This window comes from Bos indicus x Bos taurus, chromosome 26 (assembly GCF_003369695.1).
Source record: "Bos indicus x Bos taurus breed Angus x Brahman F1 hybrid chromosome 26, Bos_hybrid_MaternalHap_v2.0, whole genome shotgun sequence".
NCBI lineage: Eukaryota > Metazoa > Chordata > Mammalia > Artiodactyla > Bovidae > Bos > Bos indicus x Bos taurus.
Window position 1 is genome coordinate 32306510 of NC_040101.1, and position 24132 is coordinate 32330641.

General features: G+C 49.3%; 1 protein-coding gene across 3 annotated transcripts in view; it reads left to right on the top strand.

Annotated features, from left to right (window-relative positions):
* Positions 1–420: 420 nt before the first annotated feature.
* CRTAC1 (cartilage acidic protein 1) overlaps positions 421–24132 on the top strand; it is a 151654-nt gene continuing 127942 nt past the window's right edge. For 2 of the 3 annotated variants that reach the window (XM_027528887.1, XM_027528890.1), the window contains exons 1-2: positions 421–574; positions 21721–21920. In XM_027528887.1, coding sequence (XP_027384688.1) covers positions 551–574; positions 21721–21920 — 224 coding nt within the window. In that variant the 5' untranslated portion in view covers positions 421–550. The remainder of the gene's footprint in view (positions 575–21720; positions 21921–24132) is intronic. The other variant, XM_027528889.1, reaches the window with a different exon arrangement.

The window sequence follows — 24132 nt, forward strand, 5'->3', positions numbered from 1 at the left end:
GCGCTTCCTCCCTGGGGACCCCTGCTTCCCGCCGGCCCCGGGCCCCCAGCGCCCCCCCAGACGCCCTCGCCCCCATCGCCAGGCCCGGCTGCCTCCTGAAGGTTACGCGACGCAGCGGCGAGGCGCGGGGAGCACCCGCCCTAGCCGCCGCCTGCGCCGCCGCCCACCCCAGCGCCCGCCGCGCCGCGCCCGGCCGGCCCGGCTGCCGGCGGCTGCCACCGCAATCCTGGCTCCTAAATCAGCGCGGGGAGGCGCCCCCTCCCCCTACCTGGCTCCCGGGGCTTTCCGGACCGCGATTGGCCGCGCCACCCCCGGCCCCCAGTTCCAGCTGCAGCGCCATTGGCTGCGGGTCTCCGCCAGCCTTTACATAAGCCCCGGCGCGCTCGAGTGGAGTTGTATAAAGCGAGCGAGCGGCGTCGGGGCGGGAGGCTCGAGGCCAGCCCGGGACCGGGGCTCCGAGCTGGAAGGCAGCGGCGGCGGCGGCGGCAGAGGCGGCAGCGAGCTCCGGCTCTCCGACGCCCCCAGGCGGCGGGGCTGAGAGAGCCCGAGGATGGCTGCGAGCGCGGACCCCGGGGTGAGTACCCGCTTCAGTGACCCCAACCCCTCAGGCAGAGAAAGTTTCTCCCGCCCTTTGCTCCCTCCCGATCCTCCCGCAGGGTTGGCGGGGATGGTGGCTGAGAACACCGAGATCGCTAAGGCGGCGGCGGCGGCGGCGGCTTGGTTTCCAACTTGCCAAGAGGCTCAGGACTAGACTGGCGCGCAGAGCCTCCCGCGGGCTGTGGGGAGAGGCGGGCGCCGGGCCGGAGGTGGAGGAGAGGTGGGAGCGGAGGTGTGGGGGCTACAGCTCTCACAGCTGGCAGAGAAAGTGTTGGGGGCGCCCTGGAGGTCAGCTGTTTGGGGAGGGGGCGGTGGAGCTGGGAGGGGGCGGAGCAGGTGAGGAGGGATGTACGTGGGGTATTGGGGAGTCACCCAGCGAACCAGGCTCAGCTCCGGGCCGGGGAAGCTGCTGGCCTCGGCCAGCTGCCTATGCTTCCAGGGTGGGGAAAAGCCCTGGGGAAAGCTAGCGCTTTTCACCCCCGGGAAACCGAGCTCCTGGGCACAGCGCTGGGTGGCAGAGAGCTCCGAGAGCCAGCTCCGCGCGGCTTAGCTGTCAGCTGCTTTTGCTGGACCGAGGTGTGGTCTGCTTGCTTTCATCCAATCTTAGACAAACCAGCTTCAGGCATTCCAGGGGAACCGGGGGTCCTCCTCGGCCCAGGGAGGGGGCGGGGGTGGGAGGCACATGGAGGCTTTGATGGGGCAGGAGGCCGAGCTTGGGGGCATGCCCAGCAATGCAGCGCGCTTTTTCGCAGCATAGTAGTTGAGAGTCTTGGTTAGTCCCGTTTCTGCAGAAACCAACTCAAGAATCCAAAGTCATCCCAGCCCTGGATAGGAGCCTACCAGAGTGGCGGTGAAATGTGCCTGGGGTTGGTGTGGGAGGGTCACTTTTTTCCCTCGGGGAATGACTAATGAATATTGCTGCTGGTGGTGCTATGGGGGTACACCTAGTGTGGCTATTCTGTGTCCCAGGAGGTGCTTCAGCTCTCTAGGCAAGACATTTTCTTCAGTCACACTTGGAGTGTCTTCTGGGTTGGGTGCAGGACTTCCCAAGTGAAGCCAGGTGAAAAAGGAAAGGAAGCAGGTTCCAGCGATAGGGAATAAGTCTGTAGTGCTGTCTTGAATCAGGGGAGAACTCTAGTGGGAAGAGAACGCTACAGGAGGGAGATTTTTTTGACCCTGATGACTTGGGCTGCAGCTACCCAAGACTGAATTGGAGCAAATTCAGAGTCACCCTGTACCTCTCTCTCAGCCACAAGGGAGGGGAGATGGAGAATGGAAAAGTGGGAATATGGCGGTTGTTCCAATATGGCCCTTGAGGAAGCATTTGCTCTCCATCTGACTTAAGAACATGTTATTGGCAGCAGGTCCTAAAGTCCATTTAAGAGGCAACAAAGGGAGTTTAAGGTCTAGATGCTGGCACAGTGGGCCACAAATAGAATATTCTGGTTTACATTTGGTACTTATGGTCTCTGGAGAAGGTCAAAAGTAGGCTGCTCAGTTGGGGCTGTCTCCTGTATCTCATCCCCAAATGTGGATGAGGGTTTTGAACTCCTGGGGCAGCTACGTCAGCCTGGAGATCTTTTAGCAGGGCTCTGGATTCATACCCCCAAACCTAGCTCCGTCCTCTGCCCACAGTCAACATTTTTCTTCTGCATTTCCCAAGACCTTCTCGCCACTGGGGATTTGTACAGCGAAATACCTGCTTGTTGCTCTTTCTTCTCTTTTCTCCATCTGGGCTGCACCTGCTATTCCGAACCCTGATGTTTATTACTCTGCACCTTGATGTTTGGTTAACATGTACTATCACAGCACAGTAGTGCCCTATGAATGTGTGGGCCAACGGTCTATGTAATTCTAGAAAGTGAAATATATTCTTAAGCGAGCAGGACTGCAGACCAGGAAGGCAGGCCTATTAAACAGCTTGTGACAGACCTGTTTTCAATCTTGCAGCCTGCTTAGGCAATGGAAGCTGCCCAGCAAGCTCCTTGGTGCCCAGTAGGGGGCGCCAAAGGCACCCAGCTCAGGACCACTGACTTACTCACTTCTTGCCCTTCACTGGCCATAGTAACTTAATGCTTTAAGCAAGCTCAGGCCTTTAACCGTCACCTTCTTGATTGGAACCCTTCTACCACGTACTTCCTGGACTTCAGGTGGTCCTGTGATCTCAGGTGCAAGGAGATAGATACAAGTGCATCATTCCAAGGAAATAGAGCCGGTACCCAGCCCCACCTGCTCTCTGAAATTATCCTTTGTGCTTGGTGCTGGTGCGGTCTTTGAGCTTGTTCAGTATTCATAGAGCCCCAGAATATTAGAGCTAGAAGAAAGGGACCTTGAAGAGCACCTACTCCAAAGCCATCCCATGCGCACACAACTTACAGATGGGAAAACTGAAGCCCAGTCAAGGCAAGCATCTTGCCCAGAGTCACATGGCTGGTGGAAGAGATAGGACTGGGTCCTAGGATTTCCACTCTGCTACTGAGAACTCTCTCTGCTCCCATGACCTGCTTCCTCTTTACTATGGAGATTGATGTGTGTTCTGCACAGTTGTTGATATTGTGTAGTCGCTAAGTTGTCTCCAGCTTTTTTGCAGCCTCGCAGACTGCATATAGCCTGCCAGCCTCTCCTGTCCATGGGATTTCCCAGGGAAAAATACGTGTTCATAATTGCTGACTGAACCGACATTGGTAAATTAATACATCTAATAGCTTGGGGAAAATTTCCTCTGAATCTGTTATACAGACTAAGGAGGCAAGGAATAGATAAAGCTCTTGTAATGTACATGTACGGGTAATAGAAACTTCTAGTTATTCTTTCCCCTTCCTCCATTATCTTGTCTTGTTATTCCAAGTGGTCATGTAGGGAAAAACAATGCAACTCCAGGTTTCTCTCCATGCACTTAGGAATCAGAAGTGCCCAGCCCCTCGAGATGATCTTGGAACCCAAGCCTAGGGCTCTTCCTTCTGCTCAGGAATGCTGGAGTAGGGTCTCTGTCCCATAGTCACACCACTGCCTATGGGACCTCCAGTAGTTGGATCCTGGGTGAAGCGAAGCATTTCCAACCAGTATTTGCCCATTTCCCCATCCTTGCGGCTCCCAGCTCAAGGTCAGAGTGCTGGGATGTTCTATTTTTGCAAAATCCTCATGTGAGGGTTTCTTGGGTGACCTGGAAGATACTACCATTTCCATTGCCCTTTTTCTGTTCTGAGTCTGGCTGTCGACATCTGAGCTGGGCCCTGGGAAGGAGGTTTGCTGAGTGGCCTACGGGCTGGCCCCCTCCTCCGGTGTCCTCTCCTCACCCTGCTCCTTTGCACTGTGCTTGGAGTTTCCCCCAGAGTGTCTGCAGACTTGGCAGTGACCCTCAGGAGGAACCAGTGCTGCCGAGCCAGAACTCCGAGAGGCAGATCCGCTTCTGTCCCTAAGGCTCACCCAAGGGATGCTTGTTGCCAGGGAAGGTGCTTGAGTTTTCTCATCTCCTTCAGGCTCTCAGACAAGTTGTGTCTTTGTCTTCAGGTGGGGGAGGTGGGTGGTAGGATAATGTGGACCACAGAGCCACAGTCCCTTCCTTGAAAGTAGGGTTCTGAGAGCCTGGACTAGGGATTTGTGCCTGCTCCCAGCTCTGTCTGAAGAGTTGTGCCTGCATTCCCAAGGCTTGGATTTTTCTTGGATAAAGCCAGAGGAGTATAATTACATAAAACACAGTGATAGCATGGGATCTCTAGATTTTTGTTTGAATGTGGAAGCGGCGTCAGACATTGAGGAAACAAGAAGTTGCCTCTTACGTGAGTCCCACTATAACCTGCTATAACCTGACCCTTATAACCTGCTCTTGCTGGGAAGGCAGCTCAGTAGTGGGAAGGATGCAGGCTTAGAATGTGACTCACCGCTTCCTGTTTAGGAACCTTGGACAAACTGCTTAACCTCTGCATACCTCAGTTTCCTCCTCTGCAAAATGGTGAGGCTGGCAGGCAGTGATGAGGGTAAGATAGTGAGCATCAAGGAAGATAGTCTTTAACATGGCTCTGCCTTTGGTGAGATGTAAAGAAGAATAGATGGGAGGGGATAATATTACGGGGTCACTGGGGACTGCGCTGGGTCTTCCTTTTCCCTGTGAAAGAGACCAAACGTCCAGGTCTGCCCGTCAGCCTCTGCTCGCAGCAACATCTGGGCTGTGGACAAGACCTTCTTGACAGAGCTGCTATCTTCCTTCCCCCACACTGGGGCTTTCATTTGGGGGTTCTGCCATACTTGGGGAAAAGAAATTTTACAGGTCCCAGGATAATTCTGAGTGTGATGGAAGGCCCTGAGCTATTGATTCTAGGAAGGATCTTTGTGCTAGGAGAAGGCTTCCTCGGAGCTCAGTGATTTAAGAGTGCTGACAAACCCGTGCTCACCGGGCCTCCTGCAGGCTGCAGATACAGGCTTCTGGGCCAGCCAGGGTTCTACGAGGGATTTCTGGGGAGCCTGACTGGTTGCTTAGGGGACATAAACCTGTGAACTCTCCTTAGGAGAAAGCATGAAGTCAATTGGTTCATTATCACACTAGACACCCCCGGACCACGGAGGGCATTTAAGAAATGAGAAGCTAGCAAAGGACAAGGAGGTTGTGTTTGAAAAGTCTATGGAAAGGTGTGAAGGGGTTGGAGAAAAAGACCTTTCTCCACTGAACCACATGATCTTGACCTTACTGATGTCCTTGGGCAGTGAGCAGAGGGATTACTGTGCCCATGTGGCAATGTCTGTAGACATTTTTGATTGTGACGGCTGGATCGGGGGTACTGTTGGCATCTAGGGGGTGGAGGCCAGGGATGATGTCAACCATCTTACAGTGCACAGGACAGGCCCCGACAAAGAACTGTCTGGCCTAAAAAAGTCACTAGTGCCAAGTGGAGAAACCCTGGACCACAGCATCACAGCATGGACTCAGAGCATGTTAGAGGTGGAGGGATTTTAGCAGTATTCTCACCCAGCCCTCCCACTTCACCGCTGAGGACCCTGAGGTCCAGAAGTGAAGAGACCAACCAGAATCATGCAGCAAGTGAGTGGCAAAGCTCCTCTGCACCTCAGATCTGCTGTCTCCTAAGAGTGACTTCCCCAGACTCTCCCCAGAGTTGTGAAGGTTCAGTGTGAGCTGTGAAAACACTTAGAAAATTCTAAAGAGGTTATTATTAATATTGTTATTATTAAGAACTGGGGAGTTTGGAAAGCTCTATTTCTGGCTATGCCACTGACTCATGGTACAAGTTTGGTGCATCATTCCCCTGCCCCCTAGGCCTCTTGTGTGAGGGCCTGTGGGGTTGGGGGGGGGCGGGCGATGGTCTCAGCAAATGACAATTTCATCATGATCAATATCTTCAAAGAAAAGTCCAAAGATCTGCCCCTCAAAAAGCCTAGACACTTTAAAAGAAGATAAAAATTTTCCTTGAAAGAAATCATGTTGACTTCGTAAGAAGAAAAACGTTTGCTTCTTGGAAAAACTCCAGTCCCCGGGCCCTGTGAATTGGTTCCAGCCCAGGAAATCTGATCAACATCCGGAGGAGAAGCTGAGAGCTCCCCAACTGACAAGCGGGCTGGATTTGTCCCCACTCCCTCCAAGACTTCGCCACCCTTTCCTGCTCAGCCCTCTTGGCACAGGGAAGCTCTGCAAGGAACTTGAAGGAGGGGTGGGCAGGTATGTCATTAATTAGTAAAACCTCGTTTACTTAACAGACATATTCTTAAAGATCTCTTCCAAGGGACATTTTGACATATTACTTTAATTAGCCATAGAAGAATTGAGAGTGCCGAGAGTATAAAATGACCCTTCCTGTGGTTTCCAGTTACTCTTATCTTTGTTTGCACCCAACAAGTACAGTGACAAGGTCACGGGAGTCATTGCAGAGCTAAGAGGTCCTGTTGACTGAGGAAGGGACTGCAGGGACTTCTTCCCTCCTTTACTGCCGCTCCATCTACCTGGAGAGCCTCCCCACTTCGGGAGACTTGCATTGGCATCCCTACCCTCCTTGGGGATAGGCAACATGCCCAGGAACCTGATTCCCTGCCTGGATGGACAGAGGAGCCTTGCAGGGTTCCTGGGAGCAGCCTCAGCTGGTGTTTCTCACAGAAGGCCTGGCCCTGCCCTTGCCTTCCCTGCACTCACGATTGGAGGTAGGAAGTCCCTAGAGGCTCTCCTTAGAGTAGGGTTCTCCAAACATGGAGCCATGGACTGATACAGTCTGCAGCCTGTTAGGAACCGGGCTGCACAGCTGGAGATGAACGACAGGCATTCGAGTGAAGCTTCATCTGCGGCTCCCCATTGCTCCCATTACTGCTTGAACCTTCTCTCCCTCCGCCACTTGTCCATGGGAGAACTGTCTTCCGCAAAACCTGTCGCTGGTACCAAGAAGGTTGGGAACCTCTGCCTTAGAGGACCAAAGCTACACCATTCCCTGGCCAAATTGGGAGGGTGGACACACACACAGACCTCACCCAGTTCCTGCAGTGAACGTGGTGCGCGTCCTGCAAGTCCAGGGCAGGCCAGCCTCCGGAGGTCAGTCCATGTAATGAGACTTGGTGAGCACAAGGGCCCTTTCTCTCGCTTTGCCCCAGGGATGTCATGTTCCCTTGTGCCCTGGTCTCTAAGAACAGACTTTCTTGGAATGGCAATCATGTACCAGTCATCTGAGAAGCTATGTATATCCAAAGAGCCTTTTGCAGGCAGGGAAAGGAGAGTCCCGGAGAAGGAGAAAAGCTGCCTTGCAAGCAGCGGGGGCTGAGACACCATGTCTTTTGTTCTCAAATGCAAATCTAGTGCCTAGCATAGCATTTTGGAGAAGGCAATGGCACCCCACTCCAGTACTCTTGCCTGGAAAATCCCATGGATGGAGGAGCCTGGTGGGCTGCAGTCCATGGGGTCAAGAAGAGTCGGACACAACTGAGTGACTTCACTTTCACTTTTCATTTTCATGCATTGGAGAAGGAAATGGCAACCCACTCCAGTGTTCTTGCCTGGAGAATCCCAGGGATGGGGGAGCCTGGTGGGCTGCCGTCTATGGGGTCGCACAGAGTCAGACACGACTGAAGCAACGCAGCAGCAGCAGCAGCATAGCATTTGGCAGGGGGAGGGGCTCCACAGGTGCTCGGTGGGTGAACTAATGAATGTGTGGATGTAGGAGGCCAGTCTGGAGTAGAGTTGGCCCTTGGTATTAAAGTGAATCTCCAGTCCAGCTTTCTTTCTGGCTCCTTCTTCCCAGAGCTGGCATTTGCCCCAGGGCTCTGTAAACCCACAAAGGTCCTACTGATCAAGCAAGGTCTGAAAGTGAAAGTTGAAGTCATAGCCCTATGGACTATAGCTTGCCATGCCCCTCTATCCATGGAATTCTCCAGGCAAAAATGCTGGAGTGGGTTGCCATTTCCTCCTCCAGGGGATCTTCCCAACCCAGGGACCGAACCTGGGTGTTCTGCATTGCAGGCAGATTCTTCAATGTCTGAGCCACCAGGGAAGCCCCCTCAGGAGCCCACATAGGACCCACACATAACATGGTACCAGCTCTTAGCCTGGACGGGCTGTTTCTCTTCCTCTTCATCTCCTCCAGGTGCTCACCCCCGCCCCCCCCCCACCCTGCCCCCCGCCCCCCAGCAACCAGGCTGCTCCAGGGAAGCCCAGCGCGGATCTATCTTGGTAGCAGCAAGCTGATAGAATAGATGATCATTTGGATTTCCACCAAAGACAGACTAGGGAATGAATCATTGCTTCACGGCAACATTCCCAGGAGGAAGCTTTTAAATAGCAAGGTCCACTAATGCATTTTAAATGATTTAGGGAAAAAACCTGACCCATAGACACTTAGGCCCAGGAAAGAACTTTGGAGGTCATCCAGGATGTCCAGTCCCTTCTGTGATACTCTCACTCACTGTTTGGAAACATGGCCAGCCTAGCGGCCCTGCACACTGCTGCCCCAAATCTAAAATGCCATTTCTAAACCTGTCTGATCATGACTTCAAACCTCCCGCTCCTCACTCTGAGACAGGCAGGCTCTACAGGCTCCAACTGCTGCCTCCACGTGAGCAAAGAATTATCTGGCCCAGCACATCAGTAATGCTGAGACTGAGAACCCCAGGACCAGTGCACCATTCCTGCCCTCCCTCCTTTCCCCACTGCCCCCTCCTAAGGGCTGGAGCAAGGACTCCTCAGATGGGTCAGTTTGGGAGAACTGGGCATCGAGAGCCCTTTCTGGACTTACCTCCCTGCACGTGCTACTCTCTGCCATGTGCTGAGCTTAGCCAGGCAGGCTCAGGCCCGCCCCTCCCCACAGGGAGGGCTGCAAGAGGGTACAAGTACATCAGCAAGCACCAGGGACCCCACTCCAAAGCCTGGCCTTCCAAACAGCTGTATGTGTAATGATGGTGGCTTTTTAATCTCTATCTGTCTGAGCCCCACCTGTCTCCTCCCCTCCCCACCTTTCTTCCCCTTCACTAATCCTGAATATGAACAGGGAGGGAAGTGGGATGCTGTTCACTGGACCCTTTCAGACCCCAACAATCAATCTGGAAATCTGGCGTCATATTTGGTTCTTGCTTCCTCCTCATTTTTCACAACTTCTGGATCACTGAGTCAATCTGCTTCACGAATCTCTCTCAAAGCTGCCCAGTCTTTCCATCCACACTGTCAAGGTTCTGCCCCCCTTATCCTTCAGCTGACTAGCGGTAATACTTGTTAACTGCTCCCTGCTTACTCTCATCTTGCCCTGCTTGTAAGTCTCGGAGCTGATCATCACTCTTCAGGCTAATTCAGGGGACCCTGTACACAAGCAAACAGAGATATTTTTTTAATAGCAATTCTTATAACAAGTACTATATGAGGAATGAGTAGTATTAATAGTAACACCTACCTACCATTGGCTACGTACCAGGCACTGCTCCAGCCCTTTATGTGGATAATCTCCTTTAATCCTCATAGTAACCTTAGAAGGTAGGCACTGCTCTTGTCACTCTTTCACAGATGAGGAAACAAAGGCACAGAGAAGTTAAGTAACTTGCCCAAAGTCACACAGCCAGAATGTGGCAGAGCCAGGATCTATGTCCAAGCCAACTGGCTCCAGAATTGATGTCCTTGGACACTACACTAAATAATCTCTTTCACTAAACGGTCTTTCTCACTTGATCTTAAACCAAGTGAGATGGGAACACACAGTGGAAGGAGCAAGCATCTGCCTGGGGCTGCCAAGGAAGGCCTAGGAGAGAGGCACTGAAGGACTGGCCAGAGGGACAAGGTGAAGAAAGCATTCCAGGCAGAGGAGCCAGCATGTGCATGGCGGCCGAGCAGGGTCATGCAGCCCTAGGAGGCTCGGTGTGGCTGGGGTGGGACAGGTGCTGAGAAAGGGTGCAGCTAGGAGGTCACTGCAGACGGTGCCTGCAGCCATGAAATTAAAAGACGCTTACTCCTTGGAAGGAAAGTTATGACCAACCTAGATAGCATATTCAAAAGCAGAGACATTACTTTGCCAACAAAGGTCCGTCTAGTCAAGGCTATGGTTTTTCCTGTGGTCATGTATGGATATGAGAGTTGGACTGTGAAGAAGGCTGAGCGCCGAAGAATTGATGCTTTTGAACTGTGATGTTGGAGAAGACTCTTGAGAGTCCCTTGGACTGCAAGGAGATCCAACCAGTCCATTCTGAAGGAGATCAGCCCTGGGATTTCTTTGGAGGGAATGATGCTGAAGCTGAAACTCCAGTACTCTGGCCACCTCATGAGAAGAGTTGACTCATTGGAAAAGACTCTGCTGCTGGGAGGGATTAGGGGCAGGAGGAGAAGGGGACGACAGAAGATGAGATGGCTGGATGGCATCACTGACTCGATGGATGTGAGTCTGGGTGAACTCCGGGAGTTGGTGATGGACAGGGAGGTCTGGCATGCTGCGATTCATGGGGTCTCAAAGAGTCGGACACGACTGAGCGACTGAACTGAACTGCGGAGGTTGGAAAAGGCTGTGGATGCCTCATGTACAGCAAAAGGGTTAGGGATGACCTTGCTGGAGAGACATGTTGGAAAGATGGCCTCAGTGGAGGGAAAGGCAGGGGCTGCCATTCAGTCACTCACTCAGTTATTCACTTCCTGGTCTCGTGTACCTCTGCCAAGCACTGTCCGAGCATTGAGAAAACAGCTGAGAACAAAGTAAAGTTCTTGCCCCAGCGGAGCATACATTCTAATGCCTCAGTCATTGGCATTTCTCCATACTGTCCCCTGTCCCCTCTTCTGCCTTGCCAGCCTGGAAGACAAAAGACAGCCCTTCTGCACCTCTATGTCCTATGCATCTTCCCTAGCACCATGAAAATATAAGGCTTCCTCTTCCTTCCCTCTACCTGGGGAGAGCTCCCGATGCTGCCTGAGGCTGCACTTACAGGAAAGAGACTTGGTCCTAGTCCAGAACGAGGCAGATGAAAACTCAGGGGACCCAGGCTGGGAGGCGCCAGAGAGACCAGCAGGCTAATGAAATGGTGTTTCTGCAAGTGCGAAGACAAGTGGAGTCTCCCAGCCTCACGCACAAGGCGCCATAGGTCCTTAATGAGTATTATTAACTGCTTGGACTTCCGGGTCTCTAAAATGGGAAATGAAATGAGATAATGCATGCCCAGTGCCTGGCAAACAAAGTCAGTACTTGGAAGGTAATGGTGACAGCAAGGATGCTATTGCTACTGATAAGTGTTTTTCGAATGAATGCACGCCTCTCAGGAGATGGAGTCCAGGCCCACCAGGTGCTCCCGTCCTGTGGTGGCTGCCAAACGTTCAGTGGAACTCACAGGGCTGTCAGACTTTGAGGCATAGACTGGCTTCTATTGCTGATTTGTCTAGGGACCCTGATAGAGTTCTTTGACTTTTTAAACACTGCTTTCCAAACGCAAAACCTCTCAGTTTATAGTCATATACACATCCAATCTTCAAGCATTTTGCAGATGTTAAGGGCCAGGTTAGAGATGATGCCTGAGGCATGGCTTCTGACCTCAAGGAGCTTACGGTCCACTAGGGACGAGACATGATACAGGGGTAGGCATTCAGAGTAGCAACAGGTAGAAAGAGCAGAGAGCCCATAGGAAGGAGGGTATTGAGGTGGTGGGGAGTGGGAAGGGCAGGCAGGAAAGGCCCCCTGGAAAAGAGGAATGATGCACTGGTCCAGGAGCTTTCAATCTCAGCGTTACTGACATGCTGGGCCAGATAATTCTTTGCTGTAGAGGGCTATCCTATCCACTGCCAGCCGCATCCCTGGCCTCTCCCCACTAGGTGCCAATAGCACCCCCCTTCCCTGGTTGGGGCAACCAAAAATGTGTCCAGGCATAGCCAGATACTGAGGGCAAGGGAGGCAAATTGCCCTTGGTTGAGAACCGGTGCCCTTGGCCAATGGAAGGTCCTCTGGATGGGAACCCAAAGAGGGAAAAATGAGTGCTCCCTCTAACTCATGACCCAGAGTGTGGGACCTCTAAATAGGCAGTGCTAGGAGGGCAGGTTGGGGTGACATCTGGTTCTCCAGACTTTGAGGAATCTGATGTCTTCTTTCTCATCTCGTCCTGCTTCTCCTGATTCAGCTAACTTAGCATCGTTTACCGCTCAGCTACACCACCCCACCTACCTGCATGGAAATGTTCTTCTCTTCCACGTGGCTAATCTAGATATCTTTGTCCCCCTTCCTCCACAGCACCCCTCCCCCTGTACTGCAAATGTTGACCAGCTTTCTCCCTGGGACCTGGGCACGGAGCACAGTCCCCAGCTCATGGAGCAGGGCAGCGGGGGTGGGGGGGCACACAGAAAGTGTCACTGTGGGTCAGTGAGCTCCCCAAGCTCTCCTCTGAGGAGCCTCAGTCCCAGGCACTCCTTAGCGAGTCTCTGTGGGTCCCTGGTGGCCCAGCCCATGCAGGGTGGAGTGCTCCACGGCTGCTTCTCTTCCTCAAGCCTCTGCTCTCCTGCAGCTTCTGGGAAGGGCCTGTGCTCCCCACTGGTTCCCACATCTGAAGCATTCGGGGCTCTTGCTTTTGTAAGAGCTCAGCGCGGTGTCCTTGGCGCTTGCGATCATTCCAAAAAAACTGCTTGCCCTAAAAATTGCCCTGGAAGCCTCTCCCCACAGCTGGCTGACCCCACATCAGAGATCTAGGTTGCTTGGTTACCAGTTTTCAGACCCAATTCAGGGAAGTCCCGAGGCCGCAGAAAACTGAGTTTGGCTGCATGTGACCTGCAGCCAATGTCTAAAGACTGCCTAACCTTAAAGCTATCTGTGTGAACGGTGAGAAAAGAAGCAGTGAGCCTGGCCTCCGAGAGGCACTCCCTAGCTCACTTAACCCTTAAACCCACGGCACGTCATAGGATTCCCATGTTACAGACGAGGACACTTGAGATCAGAAAGGTGAAGGAACATGCTCGAGGTCGCCTGCTACTTTCTGGTGGGTCCAAGTCCAGCCCCCTGACTCTGCTCTTTATTTATTTATTTTTCTCTATCTCACATCTGCTTATGGAACATTTTTAAGAGATTATTACAAAGCAATTCTTCCCACTTCCTGAAACACAAGTCCTACCGCCTCTCACCCTTGTTAAGACCCCTCTCTGCTCCCTCCTCCCGCCTCCCCTGCAGGAACAGCCTGGGTGCTCACGCCCTGCGTCCTCTGCCCAAACTCTACCCTTGGTATTTATCCTCACCTTCCCTGGGCTGTGCTGCCCCTGGATCCTCCCATGGCACTTACATCAGTTACTACTTAACGCCACTCCTGACTGTAGATACACAGAAGGTGCTTGATATACAGCATTCAAGAAAGCAAAAAACATTCAGTTCAACCCACTTTTTAAAATTCTATTTTTAGCTTTTCTCCACGTTCTTCTAGAAGATTGAGATGTTCACAGTGGTGTGACAGGAGGTTTCTGAGCCAGCCATGTAAAATGTAGGGTCACCCTGCACCTGCTGGCCTTCTGCTCCAAGCAGTACCATCCTGCTCTGCTTTCTTCCCCAAACTCCATATCCTGCCTCCTCCTATGATACTCTCTGGCTAAATAGATTTTCCTGATAGACCTCAACAAGCTGGTGATGAATTCTGGTAGCAGAAACATTTTTCACTTCAACTCCAATTGCAGCTTACACTCCCATCTGGGGACCACGAATCTGGGGTAGTGGTTCTCAGTTCAGGCTGAGAATCTGGGTGCAGAACCATTAACATAATCAGGGGAGCTTCTAAAAATACAGTATGTGGCACCCGAGTCCTGCCCCAGACCAGTTATATCAGAAACTGGGGTAAAGGATCTGGGCAGCAACCTATCTCTAAAAACTCCCCACGTGAGTTGACTGGGCAGCTGGGGTTCCAGCTCATCAGTCTAGAACCTTACTTCTGAAAATGGAGTCTTGGGACCAGCAGCCTCGGCATCACCTGAAAGCTTGTTAGAATGCAGAATCTCAGGCCCCACCCCAGACCCACCAAATCAGAATCTGCATTTTACCATGACCCTCAGGTGATTTGTAAGCATGTTACAGTTTAAGAAGCACTGCTTTGGGGAAAGAACAGTTTCAAAATAACTGTGTAACAAGTTGCAAGCAGTTTCTGCTGATTCTCATTATCATTTGGACAGTCCTTCCTTCTTCCGTTTAACAAACGTTAAGTGCCTCCGAGTGCTCTATACCAGGATGGTTTGGGTTTGGGGAAACACACCGGCATGCTTATTCATCTTGGCTTGCAAATTCCTGCCCATACCCCATTTCCTCTAGGCTCTGGCCATTAATAATAACTGTCTATTGCCTACTAGGGAGAAGGCAATGGCAACCCACTCCAGTACTCTTGCCTGGAAAATCCCATGGATGGAGGAGCCTGGTAGGCTGCAGTCCATGGGGTTGATAGGAGTTGGACATGACTGAGCAGCTTCACTTTCACTTTTCAGTTTCATGTGTTGGAGAAGGCAATGGCAACCCACTCCAGTGTTCTTGCCTGGAGAATCCCAGGGACGGGGGGAGCCTGGTGGGCTGCTGTCTATGGGGCTGTACAGAGTCAGACATGACTGAAGCGACTTAGCAGCAGCAGCAGCAGCATTGCCTACTAGACCTGATGACATCCCCTGCCCCTGCCACCACTCCAGTTCCAACCTTTTCCTTCTTCTCAATTCTTTATCAAAATTAAAGTCAGAATCTCTGTCACTCACTATCAATTGTGGTAATTTGACTTTGAGCTGAAGACACCTAGTACTTCGAGTATCTAATGATCAATGAGCTTGCAGCCCTAGGATTGGTTTCAGAGTCTTAGATCTAGAAGCAGAGAAGTTTCTTAAACTAATCACTATAGTATATATGTATGGCTTATGGACCATAAATGTGTAGTTTATGGACCAGGACCATTAGAATCACGTGGGAGCTTATTCAAAATATAGATTCTTGGGCCCTCCTGCAGATTAATTGAATCAGAAGCTGCATTTCAGCAAGACTCGCAGGTGATTCATATAGTACATATTAAAGTTTGAGACCTCTTTCAAAAGGACTTGTGCCCACTGTATACTGTTGTATTCAGTGCCCCTGACGCCGCAGCAGGCCACTGCTGACCCACGCCTCCACCATAGACTCCTGGACACAGACAGGCACGTCTGGCTCAGCCTCTTGTGGGGACACTGCTCCTTTCTCCTGGGTCCTGGTGCACACAGGGTTTTGTTTGTGCCCTCCAAGAGTCTGTTTCCCTAATCCTGTGGAAGTCCTATAATCAATACCTCTGGCCTCCAGAGTCAAAGCTGGGGGTTCTCAGTCCCTTTGCCAGATCCCCAGGTTGGGAAATCTGTTGTGGGTCCTAGAACTTTCTTAACAGTGTGAGAATTTCTTTGGTATAATTGTTCTGCGGTTTGTGGGTCGTCTGCTCGGCAGGTCTATGGTGGGGCTAATGGTGACCTCCTCCAAGAGCTTCCTAAGTGATCAATGCAAAGAAATAGAGGAAAACAATAGAATGGGAAAGACTGGAGATCTCTTCAAGAAAATTAGAGATACCAAGGGAATATTTCATGCAAAGATGGGCACAATAAAGGACAGAAACTGTACAGACCTAACAGAAGCAGAAGATATTAAGAAGAAGTGGCAAGAATAAACAGAACTACAGAAAAAAAGATCTTAATAACCCAGATAACCATGATGGTGTGATCACTCACCTAGAACCAGACATCCTGGAGTGTGAAGAAAAGTGGACCTTGGAAAGCATCACTACAAACAAAGCTTGTGGAGGTGGTGGAATTCCAGTTGAGCTATTTCAAATCCTAAAAGATGATGCTGTGAAAGTGCTGCACTCAATATGCCAGCAAATTTGGAAAACTCAGCAGTGGCCACAGGACTGGAAAAGTCAGTTTTCTTCCAATCCCAAAGAAAGGCAATGCCAAAAAATGTTCAAACTGCCTCACAGTTGCACTCATCTCACACGCTGGCAAAGTAATGCTCAAAATTCTCCAAACCAGGCTTCAATAGTTCATGAACTGAGAACTCCCAGATGTTCAAGCTGTATTTAGAAAAGGCAGAGGAACCAGAGATCAAATTGCCGACATCTGTTGGATCATCAAAAAAGCAAGAGAGTTCCAGAAAAACATCTACTCCTGCTTTATTGACTACACCAAAGCCTTTGACTGTGTGGATCACAACAATATGGAAAATTCTTAAAGAGATGGGAATACCAGACCACCTTACCTGCCTCCTAAGAAATCTGTATGCAGGTCAAGAAGCAACAGTTAGAACTGGACATGGAACAACAGACTGGTTCCAAATTGGGAAAGGAGTACATCAAGGCTGTATATTGTCACCCTGCTTATTTAACTTATATCTGGAGTACATGATGCAAAATGCCAGGCTGGATGAAGCACAAGCTGGAATCAAGATTGCTGGGAGAAATATCAATAACCTCAAATATGCAGATGACACCACCCGTATGGCAGAAAGCAAAGAGGAACTAAAGAGCCTCTTGAGGAAGGTGAAAGAGGAGAGTAAAAAGGCTGGCTTAAAACTCAACATTCAGAAAACTAAGATCATGGCATCTGGTCCCATCATTTCATGGCAAAGATATGGGGAAACAATGGAAATAGTGAGAGACTTTATTTTCTGGGGCTCCAAAATTACTGCAGATGGTGACTGCAGCCATGAAATTAAAAGGCACTTGTTCCTTGGAAGAAAAGCTATGACCAACCTAGACAGCATATTAAAAAGCAGAGACATTACTTTGCCGACAAAGGTCCGTCTAGTCAAAGCTATGGTTTTTCCAGTAGTCATGTATGTATGTGGGAGTTGGAGCATAAAGAAAGCTGAGTGCCAAAGAATAGATGCATTTTTGAACTGCAGTGTTGGAAAAGACTTGTGAGTCCCTTGGACTGCAAGGAGATCAAACCAGTCAATCCTAAAGGAAGTCAGTCCTGAATATTTTGGCCACGTGATGCAAAGAACTGACTCCTTAGAAAAGACCCCAAGGCTGGGAAAGATTGAAGGAAGGAGGAGAAGAGAACCAGATGGGTGGATATCATCACTGACTCGATGGACATGAGTTTGAGCAAGCTCTGGGAGTTGGTGAAGGACAAGGAAGCCTGGCATGCTGCAGTCCATGGGGTTGCAAAGAGTCAGACACAACTGAGCAACTGAACTGAAAGTTTGAGAAGCACTAAAGCCCTGGTATAGAACTGTGTTTCTCAAATTTTGCAAATTAGAACCATATAGGGAGCTTCTAAAGTTCTGATGCCCCCACTGCATCTTATGCCAAGTAAGTGAGAATACCTTGGGCTGAAGCCCAGGCATAAGTATTTTTTTATTATGGCAAAATATACATAACATAAAATTTACTGTTTTGGCCATTTGTAAGTATTTGATTCAGCAATATTAAATACACTCTTGTTGTCATGCAAACATCACTCCCATCCATCTCCAGAACTTTTCATCTTCCCAAACTGAAACTCCATAACCATTAAACACTAACTTCCCATTCCCCTCTCCTCCCAGCCCCTGATAACCACCATCTACTTTCTGCCTCAATGAATTTGAGTATTCCATGTACTTCATATAAGTGGAATCATACGGTATTTGTCTTTTGTGACTGGCTTCTTTCACTCAGCATGATGTCTTCTAGGTTCATTCATGTTGTAGCATGTGTCAGAATTTCCTTCCTTGTTAAGGCATGTCATATTCCATTGTAGGTATTTGCCACACTTTGGACATGTAGATTGATGGACACTTGGGCTCCTGTAACTTGCTTGTGGCTATGGTGAATAATACAGTTACAAACTGGGGTATACAATTATCTGTTCAAGTCCCTTCTTTCGATTCTTTTGGGTATATACCCAGAAATGGAATTGCTAGATCACTTGGTAATTGTTTTTTGGACTTTTTTGAAGAACTGCTGCTGCACAGCAGTTTTCCACAGCAGCTGCACCATTTTACAGTCCCATCAGCAATGCATATGGGTCCCAATTTCTCCACATCCTCACCAACAATTGTTATTTTCTGGTTTTTTTGATTATAGCCATTCTAATGGATGCAATGCTATGCTAAGTCACTTCAGTTGTGTCCGACTCTGTGCGACCCCATAGACAGCAGCCCACCAGGCTCCCCCGTGCCTGGGATTCTCCAGGCAAGAACACTGGAGTGGCTTGCCATTTGTGTTATCTTATTGTGGGTTTGAGTTGCATTTCCCTAATGATTAGTGACATTGAGCATCTTCTTTTATACTTATTGACCAGTTGTGTGTTTTCCTTGAAGAAATCTTTATTCAGGTCTTTTGAATTGGGATCTTTTGTTGTTGTTGAGTTACAGGAGTTCTTTATATATTCTGGATATTAATCCTTTATCAGATATATGATTTGCAAGTATTTTCTCCCATTCCATGGGTTGCCTTTTCACTCTATTGATAGCATCCTGTGATGCACAAAAGTTTTAAATTTGATGTAGTCCATTTAATCTGTTTTCTTCTGTTGCCTGTGCTTTCGGTGTCATGGCCAAGAAATTATTTTCAGACATGGGTATTTTTTAAAGCTCCTCAAGTGATTTCATTATACAGCTAAGGTTGAGCAGTGTGTCTCAAACTTTAATATGCATTTAGACCACCTGAAATCTTGTTAAAATGCACATTTTGATTTATTAAGTCTAGGGTAGGGCCCATGACTCTGCATATCTAAGAAACTCCTAGCTGATGCTTATGCTACTGGTCTGGGGACCACTGAGCAGCCAGGGTATAGAGGAGCATTTCAGTGATTTCCTTCATCTGAGGCCTGAGATAGAGGGGGAATATTTGCCAGGCCTTTTCCTAAGTTTCCCACTATACCTCTTCCCCAACAGGCCCTCAGCTGACCCTCTAACTTTCAACTGGTGCTGAGCAGCCCTGGTGGGTACACTAAGCGCCTTTGGCATAGCAGAAAAATTAAAAATAAAGGACCTGTTCCCCCCACTCCACTCTCAGCCCACCCCCTAGGGAGACCATCCACTGGTCTGCCTCTGCTCAATGCATTCACTTCCACGCTAATGATGGCCAGTTCCTGTCTGGCCTTGGCCCCTGTAAGGAAACCGCTATAGAGCTCTGCTGAAAAGCTGTTTGGCTCAAAATATATTTATTAATAATATGCTCAGAAAGGAAAACCACACAGGTTGGTCTGAAGTTTATGGAAAAAGCTGGGGAGAAAAACTGCCAAAGGCCTGCTTCTAAAAAAAATTAATTAATCCATCATAGAATTTTAGAGCCAGAAAGGACCTTTAGAGATCTACTCCCAAACCCTCATTCTGGAGAAGGAAGCTGGCACCCAGTGAGGCTATGACTTGCTCAAGGCCATCAAGCAAAATAGAGGTCAGCCCATAGGTGTGTTATTTCTTTTCAATCTAGCTTTAGGTTGCGTGTGTGCTAAGGCACTTCAGTTGTGTCCAGCTCTTTGCAATCTCATGGCCTGTAGCCCGCCAGGCTCCTCTGTCCATGAGGATTCTCCGGGCAAGAATACTGGAGTGGGTTGCCATTCCCTTCTACAGGGGATCTTCCTGACCCAGGGATCGAACCTGGTTCTCTTATGTCTCCTGCATTGGCAGTTGAGTTCTTTACCCACTGAACCACCTGGAAAGCCCAGGTTTAGGTTATTTATATGGAAACGGATAACACAGAGTAGCTACTTCTTTCAGATGGCTCCTTTAATTAAAGCTTTTACTTTTCAAAAAAAGATAAATCAAGAGGCTGGATTTTTGCCCTTCATGGCCTTCATTAGAAAATCTCTACCTGATGTTTATATGACCCTAATAGGACCCTTATACGACCTACCACTCCCTGGTGGCAGTGACCCAAATTTCAGGCACAGTGCTAGGAGGAACTTAAGATCTTCTAGAAGACATGCTCAGTACCGCTTTTCCTTCCATGTCCATTGCAAATGTTGTAAGCTGTTCACAGTACTCTTTCAAGCCACTGCCAATCAGTTTGGCTGTCAAGCTGAAATTCATTTGCCACCCCTACCTTGAAAAGCCCTGTGACCTTCAGATCCACCCTACATTTCAACATGTTTATACTGGTTATTAAATACTCTTTAGCTTCTCATTACCCCACCCCACCCCAGCTGCTCATTAATCCAATTATGAGTTCCCTTTATCCAACCAAACTTCTTGCCAAGATGGGGTCTCTCGGAGTGATGTGTTTGTCTTTGGTGATTAGACAGCGCAGTAGATGATGCTGTCATGTTCAGAAATCTCTGTAATTGGGACTGACCTCACTCTGATAGTGCAACACCCAGCATGTGCCCTCTGAACACGGTTCAAGAACTTCCTTCCCAGGAAGGCTCACCGAGGTTAGTTTCTACGCTGCAGTTGGAGCCCTGCCCCTGTGTCTCTCTTCAGCCTCTCCAGTGAGGCATTAGAGGGGCTTCTGAATCACGTTTAGCTCTGAAGACAGTGCCTGGGCCTTTCATTTTGATCTCTTGGTTCCGAACTGGAGAAAGCTCCTATGCTGGCAGGAGTGTCTGTCTCCATCTGGGGAGTCAGTCTTCAGATCCTCTCTTCATTAAGACATCAGCCTCACTCAGCCTTGCTCTTGGCTGCCAGACACTCTGACAAGCCAGCAGGAAAAGCTCCATCAGGAAGAGGTGTGCCGCCCTCTGAAGGCTTTGCCTGTGGGATTGGACCTGTGCAGACTTCGTAGGACTTGTCCCAGGGGAGCCTTTGGAACACTCGGTGAGCTCTGATTCTAAGCCTGCAGGCAGCATCTCAGGGTGGTGCCGTCTCTAGTGTTCTAAGTGTCTTCATGGCTCACGCAAGGAGAGGGTGGAGTCCTTCCACTTCCTTGGCCATTCTCATTTGTCTCCTGGGTGGCTGCCGCCAGCTCCCATAGCCCCAGGCTGTTTGGCAACACCCTGAGTTATGTTAGAAATATAATAATGAATTATACAATGGATTATACATAATTAATTTATAATAAAACACACACAATGGTTTAATTTCTCCGAGTGAATGATGTGCTGCCCGCCAGTTCCTGCTGGGATGCATTCCATAACTGACTGCTTCCTGGTCTGGAGGCGACGGCCAGTGGCCCTAGGGAGGGACCTTGGCAGGGGAACCTTCCAAGTCACAGATTCTGTCTGGGCTACCTCTGGGTCAGTCCCACACAAGGATAATCCTTTACTTTCTCTGCTGTTGTGGATGTGGACCCTCACGGGGGTCTTACCTGTCCCTGGATCATCTGAGATCTGTTATTTTCTTCTTTCTCCCAGAGCATGAAAGGTGCATGTGTATTTCTCCTTCCCTTCCTTCCTTCCCTCCCGAATATGTGTCGAGTGTCTCTTATGTGCCAGACACTGTCCTTGGCTTGATGTGCATCCATGAACAAAACAGACAACGAACCTTGCCCTGGTGGAGCTTATGTTCTAGCTGAGGGAGACAGACACTAAATACTAAAACATGATGAATGAGGAACTCATCTGGCATGTTATACAGTGATAGATGCTGTAGAAAACGAAAAGGCAGAGGAGCATAAGGGTGACCTCAGTGATGGGGGCAGCTCACAGTTTGAAAGAGCATGCCAGGATGGGTCTTGTGGAGAAGTGGTAGCCTAGGGTTTGCCAAGCCCTCCAGGAAGCGGGAAGAAAGGCACTTCCATGCCAACCTGGGATTCGATTTTCCTGGGCCGCTTTCCGTCAGTAACATTTGTAACTTCTGGTTTCAGATGTTCCAGGTGTTTCTATTCCTGCTGCTGCTGTGGTTTCTGCCCCTGACTGAGGGGTCCCAGGGGGCTGAACCCATGTTCACGGCAGTCACCAACTCAGTCCTGCCTCCTGACTATGACAGCAACCCCACCCAGCTCAACTACGGAGTGGCAGTGACTGATGTGGATCGTGATGGGGACTTTGAGATCGTTGTGGCTGGGTAAGTGCCTCTTACCTTGAGTTTGACAGATATATCAGTCAGCTTTTGCTACAATAGGGCCGGATAACAAATAACGCCAAGAACCCAATGGCTGGCAAGAACACACATTCTCACTCACATCGGTCTTGGCTGGGCTCAGCTGGGGTCTGGTAGGCTGCATCCTTGCCCTTTTGCTGTAGCAGTGAATTGGGATGGAGGGTAGACTGGAAGAAAGCGATTTGATCCACAGGCTTTCCAGAGAGAAGATTTGAATGCTGTGCTTCAAGGCATTCTGTTCATATTTCAACTGCCTTAATTATACCAGTGTTACTTCTTTACCAATGAGACTGTAGAATCTCTATATGGGAGGGGCTTGAGGGTAGCAGTTATGATAGAGGGGGATGCTCAAAGCTGCCTTTGCATGGCATTTTACACAAGATTAAGAAATCATTAATTGCCTGTTTCAGAGAAGGGAGAAATATGGGGGTGAAGAGGGATGGCTAAAATCCCTCTAAACCATGCCTTGGTACCTCTGCTCCCTTCTCTCCTGAGAAGCAACATTGTGTAGCAAGAAAAGATTTGTGTTCATGCCCTAGATCTACAGCTTTCTAGTTGCAGGACCTTGAGTGAGTCCCTTGTGCCCTGAGATTCAGATGTATCATCTGCAAAAATGGGGATAGCAATGTGCTTCCTTGTCCTGTTAAAAGCTTTAACAGGCTATTGCACCTGACAGTTCATTGTAAGTTCTGCCAGTTGCCATTAATAATCATTATTTATGGAGCACAGATATGTGCCAGACACTGTGCTAAGCCTTTCACATACACTGTCTTATCCTCCTGACAACACTATGAAGTGAATAGACAAGAAGAGGAAATTACGGTTCAGAGACAGTGAGTGACTTGCCCTCCATCAGGTAAATAGTAAGAGGATGAGTCAGGATTTGAACCCCAAGGCTCCGTAACTATAGAGCTGCTTAAGTACATTGTACAAAGTTTAGTTATCACTGCAAAAATCAGCCAATCAATAAAAACACAACAGGGGCCTGTCAACCTCATTCTGGAAGGCCCGAGTTTTTATGGCCGCACTGAACAAAGTAAATGGCAAGTAACATTATTTGTAGCCGTTGCATGTAACAGTAGAAAGTGTTGACTTTGGAACCAGAAAACCTGGTTTTAATCCTGTCCCATCCAATAATTGTGTTCCACGTGCAAATTACTTAAAGTGGGGAAAGCTCCACCTTCCTCATCTGTAAAATGGGTATGTTGAAATCTACCCCCGCCTACCACACATGGTGAGGATCAGTGGTAATGACGTATAGACAAGATACTTTGTAAGTGCATTTCTTCCTTTTTTTATTCTACCCCCAAAAGAGTAGAAATTCCTAGATTCTAGGTTCTCCTGGAAGTCTAGATTAGTGGCTGACAAACAGAACTTTCTATGATGATGTAGAAGTTCTATGTTGGTTCTGTCCAATATAGTGTCCACGGGCATGAGACTGTTGAGCACTTGAAATGTGGCTGCTGTGACCAAGGAACTGGACTTTATTTCATTGTAACAGCACAGCTCTGGGACATCAGAAGGAAAAACTAGAGAGCAGAATGTGATAGAAAAAACGGAAACGGTTGTAATGATCCCCTTATTACCTGTGCAGGGTTGGGGCCAGGCAGCTTGTCTGTGTTCAGGTCTGTGGCTGTCCAGTGACTGTCTAAATCCAAAAAAAGTCTTCTTGGCCAAATCCCGCCAACTGCAGCCTGTGCCCACTGCACCAGGGTCTCTGGGTGAGGGGCTGTGAGGCACTCCTGAGATGCTCTGGTTGGTCCTGCCTCCTGCCAGGTGACACCAGCCTCCCTCTGTAGGCACTGGGAGCCAACAGAGGACAAAGAACAGTGAGGCAACTTCCCTGCTTCCCATCCTTCCCTCCTCTGGGGCCCCTACAAGTTACTGTGATGAGCAGGCTCTCCTTTCATCTTGGACGGTGGGCCACCACCTCAGATTTCCATCCCATCCAACCCTTTGAGGTGCAGGGGATGGTTACTGCATCTCCTGAGCATCCTGCTTTTTGCTTTCCCAGTGCTGGGCATTCGCTTCATCTTCTCTTTCTTTTATTTTTTTAAAATAATTTTTAAAATTTATTTATGTGTTTGTTTTTTATTTTGCTGGGACTTCACTGCTGTGAGGGCTTCTCCGTAGATGTAATAAGTAGGGCCTACTCTAGTTGCAGGGCATGGACTCC